This window comes from Engraulis encrasicolus, chromosome 2 (genome assembly GCF_034702125.1).
Source record: "Engraulis encrasicolus isolate BLACKSEA-1 chromosome 2, IST_EnEncr_1.0, whole genome shotgun sequence".
Classification (NCBI taxonomy): domain Eukaryota; kingdom Metazoa; phylum Chordata; class Actinopteri; order Clupeiformes; family Engraulidae; genus Engraulis; species Engraulis encrasicolus.
Window position 1 is genome coordinate 57,181,357 of NC_085858.1, and position 9,955 is coordinate 57,191,311.

At 45.6% G+C, this 9,955-nt stretch overlaps 1 protein-coding gene across 25 annotated transcripts in view; it reads left to right on the forward strand.

Moving 5' to 3' along the window:
* Positions 1–9,000, forward strand: part of eif3c (eukaryotic translation initiation factor 3, subunit C) — a 30,608-nt gene extending 21,608 nt beyond the window's left edge. For 2 of the 25 annotated variants that reach the window (XM_063192693.1, XM_063192697.1), the window contains exons 21-28: positions 396–561; positions 1,213–1,248; positions 1,882–1,920; positions 2,444–2,488; positions 5,125–5,163; positions 5,526–5,564; positions 6,215–6,247; positions 8,796–9,000. In XM_063192693.1, coding sequence (XP_063048763.1) covers positions 396–561; positions 1,213–1,248; positions 1,882–1,920; positions 2,444–2,488; positions 5,125–5,163; positions 5,526–5,564; positions 6,215–6,247; positions 8,796–8,902 — 504 coding nt within the window. In that variant the 3' untranslated portion in view covers positions 8,903–9,000. The remainder of the gene's footprint in view (positions 1–395; positions 562–1,212; positions 1,249–1,881; positions 1,921–2,443; positions 2,489–5,124; positions 5,164–5,525; positions 5,565–6,214; positions 6,248–8,795) is intronic. The other 23 variants (XM_063192704.1, XM_063192718.1, XM_063192713.1 and 20 more) reach the window with 23 other exon arrangements.
* Positions 9,001–9,955: the final 955 nt, after the last annotated feature.

Consider the following 9,955-nt stretch of genomic DNA (forward strand, 5'->3'; position numbering starts at 1 on the left):
TTGTTAACATTTCATTTTCCCAAGTACACCCTGCATTGTGCTCGCGTACCCCTAGTGGTACGCGTACCCCTGGTTGGGAAACACTGCTCTATCCTCCTTTCCTCTCCTCTTCTCCTCCCTCTGGCCTCTCTTCTCCTCTTCATTTCTTCTCATCCCTCTCTCCTCTCCTCTCCTCTCCTCTCTATCCTCCTCTCCTCTCCTCTCCTCTCCTCTCTATCCTCCTCTCCTCTCCTCTCTCCTCTCTATCCTCCTCTCCTCGTCTCTCCTCTCCTCTCTCCTCTCCTCTCCTCTCTATCCTCCTCTCCTCTCCTCTCCTCGTCTCTCTTCTCATCCCTCTTCTCCCCTCATCCCTCTCTCCTCTTCTCATCCCCCTCTCCTCTTCTCTCCTCCACTAGGCATCTCTGGACCAGCCGACCCAGACGGTGGTGATGCATCGTACGGAGCCCACTCCTCTCCAGAACATGGCTCTGCAGCTGGCCGAGAAGCTGGGCGGCCTCGTGGAGAACAACGAGCGCGTCTTCGACCTCAAGCAGGGCGTCTACGGAGGATACTTCAACAGAGGTGCGCGCGTGTGTATGTGTGTCTGTGTGTGTGTATGTGTGTGTGTGTACTTCGACAGAGGTGTGTGTGTGTGTGTGTGTGTGTATTTCAACAGAGGTGTGTGTGTGTGTGTGTACTTCAACAGAGGTGTGTGTGTGTGCGTGTGTTTGTGTGGGTGTGTGTGTACTTTAACAGAGGTGTGTTTGTGTGTGTGTCATGGGTGTGTGTGTACAGTTGTGCTCAGAATATTAGCAGTGCCTTTACAAAAGTGAGTAAATGTGAAGAGGTTTCAGCCTGGGAGTCCCATGCTCTTAGATCCTAAAAAGGGATCCGTTCAGGTAGACAAATGCTGAGGCACTCAAGGTTGCATTTTTTCAAACTGTTTTATTTGTCTACAATTATATTGTGCATATTGTAGCCAAATAAAAAAAGTAAAGAGATTGCAACCTTGAACCTGGGCCAAGTTTGGAAGCCCCTACACTGAAGAGCACCAAGGATGAAGGTGAAGACCCAGAAGCAACTCCCATGACCTGCTTGTGAGGGATGCGTTCAGCTCTGCATAGAGGGGGCTTGGTGGCTTTTGGACCTTCACAGCATTTCCAGGATCACTACTAATTCAGTGCTAGAGTGTGTGTGTGCGTGTACTTTAATTTGTTTCGTTGTGGGTTTCAGACGGCGGTTACCAGCAAAACAAAGGATACCACAGAGGTGCTTATAAACACACACACACACACACACACACACACACACACACACACACACACACACACACACACACACACACACACATTCACACCCTTCTAATTCCTTTTTATCGTTTCGTCTGCCTGGATCGTCCTGGAGACAGCTGTGTATATGTGGGCTCACAATTGAGCCATTTTGGCTAAGCAGGCGTGTGTGTGTGTGTGTGCGCTCGTGCGGAAGTATTTGTAAGTGTATGTGTTACTCATGCTAAAGCTGTGATTACAATAGTGTGCATTTACAATGACCGAACTCGCGTCTCGCGGCAACGGAATTTCAACTGGTGTCTACCGGCAACCGAGGTTCAAAAGAGTTCTAAGAGGCGGAGCATTATACTTATTACTCTGGAGACCAGCACTTTCAAAATGGCCGCCTTTGTGTTTGTGAGAATTAAAGTTTTAGAGTGGGGGGGTGGTCTTGTGTGCCAAATAAAAACTTTTTATCCCATTGAAGCAGTGCAGCATTCACACTAGTGAATGAAACCCATGAGATCAGAGATTTGTGTGTCTGCGTGTGTGTGTGTGTGTGTGTGTGTGTAATTCAGTGCTAGAGTGTGTGTGTGTGTGCGTGTACTTTAATTTGTTTCGTTGTGGGTTTCAGACGGTGGCGGTTACCAGCAGAACAAAGGATACCACAGAGGTGCTTATAAACACACACACACACACACACACACACACACACACACACACACACACACACACACACACACACACACACACACACACACACACACACACACTCATACACACACTCATACACACACTCATACACACACTCATACACACACACACACACACACACACACACACACACACACACACACACACACACACACACACACACACTCATACACACACACCTCACTCACTCACTCACTCACTTACACGCACACACCCTCACACGCATACACAGCACTCACACTCTCGCTCTTTCTCACTCACTCACTCACTCACTCACTCACTCACTTACTCACTCGCACATGCACAGGCATATACACACACTCACACGCATACACACACACACATTCACACCCTTCTAATTCCTTTTTATCGTTTCGTCTGCCTGGATCGTCCTGGAGACAGCTGTGTATATGTGGCTCACAATTGAGCCATTTTGGCTAAGCAGGCTTGTGTGTGTGTGTCTGTGTCTGTGTCCTCCACAGATCAGAAAGGCGGATACCAGCAGAAGCGAGAGGGCTACCAGAGAGGTAATGACACAACTGCACACACACACACACACACACACCCTTCTAATTCCTTTTGATCGTTTCGTCTGGCTGGACAGCTGTGCATCTGTGGCCTCACAATTGAGCCAGTGTGTGTGTGAGAGTGTGTGTGTCCTCGTGTTTTGGCGTAGTAGTCTTTTGTTTGTACTGTGTATGATGGTGTGTGATGGGACTGTAACAATAATGTATCGAACCGAGAAATAGCGATCCGCAGAGTCACTGTACTGTATTGCGATCCGCAGTCACGATACTGTATTGTGATCCGCAGCGTCACGATGCTGTATTGCGATCGGCAGTCACGGTACTGTATTGCGATCCGCAGTCACGGTACTGTATTGCGATCCGCAGTCACGGTACTGTATTGCGATCCGCAGAGTCACGATACTGTATTGCGATGCAAGGAGGCGGTATGGTGAGCTACCGTATTTTTCGGACCTAAAGACGCATCACCAATGACGTGACTTTTTTTTCACACACACAAGGCGTGCGGCTATTCAAATGGCGACCCTGGGGACAGATGCGGCCCTTGGTTGGCAATGTTCTGGCCCCCCACAAGCCCCTTGAAATACAGAATCGTTTTTTGGTATTTAGAGATAAAAGTACGGGTTCCGTATTGAGCTGAAACGGACGTTAAAATGCAGGAAACTACATCTAAGAAATACAAAACTTTCTGGGGGAGGACCCCCAGACCCCCCACCTCAATGAAGTGTCCCATATTTTTTTCATTGACAGTCGGCAACCATAATACATACGTATAGTTCGGCCCCTTTGCTGGGAGGAATTTGAAAAACTGGCCCTCGTTGACATTTAATTGAATACCCCTGGCGTACGGCATTACAGGATGCACTTCATACATGATTTGTAAGGCCGTGTATCAATAAAGATCATTCTTATTATGTTTTTTATTGTTGCTGTTGTTGTTAAGAATGCAGCAAAATTAACATTTGTGCTCGAATAACACGACCTGTCTAACGCGATCTGAACAGTTTCTTAAAATATGGCATGAAAAGCAGTCACTGGATTTTACACATTTTTTTCAAAGAAAACAAATGTTTCAACCCATTGAATATGTAGGCCTAGGCCTATACAGAAACAGATTCATATTTTGCGACCCTCATCTCTGCTGCTCGCTCCGCGTCTCTCCCTTCGTCCTTCCCACCCACGCGCGCACAAACACAGACACACACACACAGCGTCGGTGCAGAAATTTCCACCTGTGACCTTTTTTTTTTACAAGCACGACAACTTTTCGAACCATAAGTTACTTTTGCGTGTATCTTCGTTTTTCTCGTCACACTCACTAAAAGACTGAATAGTCTATGATGGGTGGTAGGCCTACTGATGAGATTACACTCAGCACAATGGCAAACGTTGCTGTAGTCTACTTTTCAGGGCAGTCCTGGCTGGAAAAAAACCCTATTTATTCATATTATCCATGATGGAAGATTTGTGTTTGGGCAGTCATGAGATAGTGGTGTTGTCACACAGTAGCCTAGCCAACATCTTTCTATGACGGTGCATTTTCATTGAACTTCTCCATTCCCCGTCTCTTCAACCTGCTACCTGATGGTCGTTGTCTGGTCTTTTTACAATGGTCGCAATGTTTGTAGTTTAGCCATATGAGTAGGCACAAGTAGCCTACTGATAAGAATCAATGTAGTGCCGTTCACAAAGGTTTTTGAAGTGTCTTGCAACTTGTTTCAGTCAAGGACAACACTGAAAAACCAAGGAAGTGAACAGCCCTTCCACACGTCTCACAGTAACGTCTTGCGAATGCCAGCAATCTGCAGGCTATAAGTCACGTAACCATGTTAATAATAGCACGTAGGCTACGGCATCACAACTGTACATCGAGAAAATGATAAGCAGCAGCTTCTAATGCGCATAAGAGAGGGAGAGGAAAACGGCTTCTTCACAGGTGCCACTAATACCCTAAGCTACTGTACCCCGCCAATCTCCATCCCATTAGTACTCTGAAGGCGTGCAGTCTCGTTTCCCCCAAAGTCATTCTTAAATATGCTATTGCCAGAGATTTGAGTGTCACTGCTGTGCACATGTGTTTTTACACATAAGACGCACTGGCTCACCAGATGCTCTTTTCAGTTTTTGACAATATTTTATGATCTTGAATGCGCCCTATGGTCCGAAAAATACGGTACCCTGTCAAAGTTTTGTTTCCCTTCTGTCCAGAATACAACCACATGATGTGATAGTGCTTCAAATCATAACCATTATTATTTTTTAACTATTTTTATGTTTTTGGTAGCGTCTTGTAACCTATTCTGCCTATAAACTATCATAGTTTTCATAGATTTCAAAAATTGTGTAGTGTATGGAACCGTAGGTCGAAAATTGTGATACAAACCGAATCTTGAGTTGTGTAATGTTACTGTGTGTGTGTGTGTGGAAGTCGGCGATAAATTGTGTGTGTGTGCGTGTGAATGTATTTGACAGTGTATCTGTATTCATGCAAAAGGTCAAAAATTGTGATACAAACCGAATCTTGAGTTGTGTAATGTTACTGTGTGTGTGTGTGAGTGAGCGCTTGTGTGCGTGTGTGTAAGTCAATGCTATAGTGTGTGTGCGTGTATTTTAATTTGTTTCGTTGTGGGTTTCAGACGGTGGCGGTTACCAGCAAAACAAAGGATACCACAGAGGTGCTTATAAACACACACACACACACACACACACACACACACACACACACACACACATTCACACCCTTCTAATTCCTTTTTATCGTTTCGTCTGTTTCGATCATCTTGGGGACAGCTGTGTGTATGGGGCTCACAATTGAGCCATTTTGGCTGAGCAGGCTTGTGTGTGTGTGTGTGCACGTGTGTGTTTAGTGTATCTGTTATTAATTGAAAAGCTGTGCTTACTTACTTTACAGTTTGTGTGTGTGTGTGTGCTTGTGTATGTGCACGTGTGTGTGTGTGTGTGTGTGAGTGCATGCTTGTGTATGTGCGCTTGTGTGTGTGTGTGCGTGTACTTTAATTTGTTTCGTTGTGGGTTTCAGACGGTGGCGGTTACCAGCAGAACAAAGGATACCACAGAGGTGCTTATAAACACACACACACACACACACACATTCACATTCACTCTCTCTCACACACACACACACACACACACACACGCGCGCGCACTTACACTCTCTCTCACACTCACTCAAAGCGATACTGTATTATTTCTGGAACTGCCCCATTTTACGCCCCCTGAGTATGGCGACGCTACTTCTAGCTCCAAGCCAGCAATTAAATGACCCTTGAACCTGAACCTGGCTAGCTGCTCTGCCCCCATAGGATTCAATGATGAGCGCTATCTTGAACCTGGCTAGCTGCCCCCATAGGATTCAATGATGAGCGCTATCTTGAACCTGGCTAGCTGCCCCCATAGGATTCAATGATGAGCGCTATCTTGGAACTAGAAGTAACAGACCGCGAGTACGACACGCCAGCGACAAAGAATCGCTGGACGGTGTAGCAAGAGGGAAACGAGTGATTAGAGTATGTCCGTTAAAAGCAGAATGCAAACATTCCGACATTCCTATTGGCTGTGGCGGCTATCGCCACACTGTTGTGTGTGCTCGTGAATGTATTTGTCAATGTATCCGTATTCATTGAAAAGATGTGCACTACAGTGTGTGTGTATAAATCAGTGCTTGAGTGTCTATGCGTGTACTTTAATTTGTTTCGTTGTGGGTTTCAGACGGCGGTTACCAGCAAAACAAAGGATACCGAGGTGCCTATGAAAATTCACACACACACACTCATACACACACACACACACACACACATAGCAATAGAGTATGTCCGTTAAAAACAGAATGCAAGCATTCCGACGTTCCCATTGGCTGTGGCGGCTATCGCCTAGTAACCGCATCATGGTTCATTGGCATATTCTCCTCTAGTCGCCCAAATCCCTCAGGGCTGCGTTTCCTAAAAACCCTTCAGTAGTACTTAAGCCTAAGTAGTTCTTAAGTATGAGGGGCCGCCTAGGCAATATATCAGAAATGGGTCTCACATCATCACTAAAAGTTTATACATACCCTATTTTACCTGGCACATGCACTTGGCACAACCATTTTATCTGCATGTGCGAGAAACAAATATTGCAAGTAGACCTATAAAATGATTGTATGCATAAACTTTTAGTGATGTGGTATATTGCCCAGGCGGCCCCTCATACTGAACTACTACTTAGGGTTAAGTACTACTTAAGGGTGTTTGGGAAACGCAACCCTGGCCTCCTCTGTCGCCGGCGACTCAAGACAAAGCCAGTTACTTCTCTCGCTGCAATCACTGGGGTCGCGCTTAGTGTATTTTAGCCTTTAGTGTTCAGGAGCTGAAAGAACAAAAGACAGGAAAAACTCAGTCATTTAACTCCAGGGGAGGTGTAAAATACAGACTTTTTTTTACCCCTCAAAGATGGAGGTGGAGGTTAAGGGGCGAAAACAGCCCAATAATAATAAAAACAGCCCAATAATAATGAAAACAGCCCAATATGAATGAAAACAGCCCAACAATAATAAAAACAGCCCAATAATAATGAAAACAGCCCAACAATAATGAAAACAGCCCAATATGAATGAAAACAGCCCAATATGAATGAAAACAGCCCAACAATAATGAAAACAGCCCAATATGAATGAAAACAGCCCAATATGAATGAAAACAGCCCAATATGAATGAAAACAGCCCAATATGAATGAAAACAGCCCAATATGAATGAAAACAGCCCAATATGAATGAAAACAGCCCAATATGAATGAAAACAGCCCAACAATAATAAAAACAGCCCAATAATAATGAAAACAGCCCAACAATAATGAAAACAGCCCAATATGAATGAAAACAGCCCAACAATAATGAAAACAGCCCAATATGAATGAAAACAGCCCAACAATAATGAAAACAGCCCAATATGAATGAAAACAGCCCAATATTAATGAAAACAGCCCAATATGAATGAAAACAGCCCAATATGAATGACAATGTTGATTGTTGTCTCATATGATGCTGCCTGTGCACACACCTCAGACATTCCAATATTCTACATTCCAATATTCTACATTCCAATATTCTACAAATCTAGCTATTAACTTGGCACCTCTGGTAAAATGAGCTTATTTCCAGAAATGCTACAGTATAAATCAATTCACATCCATCTATCAATCATCCGTCACTCACTCACTCACTCCTTCGTTCCTGCTCTCAATCGTTCACTTTCTTTCTTGTTGTCTCGCACGCTCTCACTCACTCACTCCGTTCCTCTCTCCCCCTACCCCACACGGTCACACCGTCTCTTTCTCTTTCTTTCTGTCTCGCTCCCCCCCCCCGTCTCTCTTTCTTTCTCCCTGACCCTCCCTCTCCGTCTGTCTGTCTCTTTCTCCCTAACCCTCCCTCCGTCTCTCTCTCTCTTTCTCCCAAACTCTCCCTCTCTCTCTCTCTCTTTCTCCCAAACCCTCCCTCTCTCTCTCTCTCTTTCTCCCTGACCCTCCCTCCCTCTCTCTTTCTCCCTAACCCTCCCTCCCTCTCTCTTTCTTTCTACCTAACCCTCCCTCTCTCTCTTTCTTTCTCCCTAACCCTCCCTCTCTCTTTCTTTCTCCCTAACCCTCCCTCTCTCTCTTTCTTTCTCCCTAACCCTCCCTCTCTCTCTTTCTTTCTCCCTAACCCTCCCTCTCTCTTTCTTTCTCCCTAACCCTCCCTCTCTCTCTTTCTTTCTCCCTAACCCTCCCTCTCTCTCTTTCTTTCTCCCTGACCCTCCCTCCATCTCTCTGTTCCCCTCTTGCCCATGCTCTCCTCTGTCTGTGTGTGTTCTACTGACTGGCATGACTGCTCTCGTGTGTGTGTGTGTGTGTGTGTGTGTGTGTGTGTGTGTGTGTGTGTGTGTGTGTGTGTGTGTGTGTGTGTGTGTGTGTGTGTGTGTGTGTGTGTGTGTGTGTGTGTGTGTGTGTGTGTGTGTTCTACTGACTGGCATGACTGGAGGTTCTGTGTTCAATCCACTTCCTTTCACACACACTTTACTGCTACACACACACACACACACACACTTACCTGTACGCATGCACACACACACACACACACACACACACACACGCTCAAACACACTCGAAGTTCTTTTCTCTTCTTCATGTTTCTTTTCATCTGTTTCTTGTCTTCTGTCAACCTCCCTCTTCCATCCACACACACACACACACACACACACACACACACACACACACACACACACACTCCTGAGTGGCGGTAGCAGCAGTGTGTTTTAACCCTTGTCTTGTGTGGTGTTGCAGACCAGAGGGGCGGGTACCAGCAGAAGAGGGATGGTTACCGAGGAGGCGGCGGAGGCGGAGGAGGAGGCGGGTACCACAACCGGAACCAGAACCAGAACAACTACTAATGATGCTGATGCTGCTGACCCGTCACCACGGCTACCACATCCGCATCCATCCCAACACATTACGTCTCCATTCCAGAACCCCATCCCCATGGTTACAGAGCCCCACCCCTCACTACAGAATCACATGATGACGACACTGCACACCGGTCACCAGGCGGGCTGAACGGGTCACCAGAGGGGCGGTGTACTGAGAAGGTGAAGGTAAGGGATAAATCATCTAATAGAAGAGTCTGGAGTACTCATGTTCTAAAGAAAACGAGGACTCCAGGCTCTTCTATTAGATGATTTACCTCTTATCTTAACCTGGTTTACTCCTGAACCAGCTTCTCAGAACAGGCCCCGTGCTGGCTGACCGGATCACGTGTGCTCAGCCAGGCGGTTTGGGGCTGAAGAGGCTGCCTGATGCAACATGAGGAGTCCATGAAGAACAGGGTTATTAATGATGAATTGATGTTTAGATGAGGATGACTCCATAAAGAGAGTTGTTGTTAGCAAGAGGTTTTTACTGTGAGAGTGGAGTTCTGTAACCGGATTATAATAATAAACATTATTGATTTAATAATGAAGGTCTCTGATTGGTTAATGTTTTATGGGGATTTTTTTGGGGGAGATGTTGTGAGGGTGGGGTAGTAGTTGTGGAAATCATAAGCTGAGAGGACTGTTTTCGATCCCCCCCAAGTCCCAGTTACATTACATTACATTGGTTATAAAGCGTCTGCCAAATGCAAAGCGACTTTCAAAAGAGGACATAATCAAGCCAACATCACAAGACAATACAAAGTGCACAGGAAATATACAGAACAAGTGCCGTTGCAGAGAGGGGTTGTGCTTTTTTTGTTTGTTTTGTTGTTGTTGTTGTTTTTGTTTTTTAAAGAGTAAATAACGAGTACACACACACACAACACAAACTAAACTAAACATCATGTCAAGAGTCTGCCCTGGGGCTCAAGCGTTAGTCTAGTAGATACTCTCGAAAGAGGAGTGTCTACTTGTTTCTTCAAGGCTGCAAGAGATGAACTTAGTATTGCTGCCTCTGGGAGACCATTCCACAAC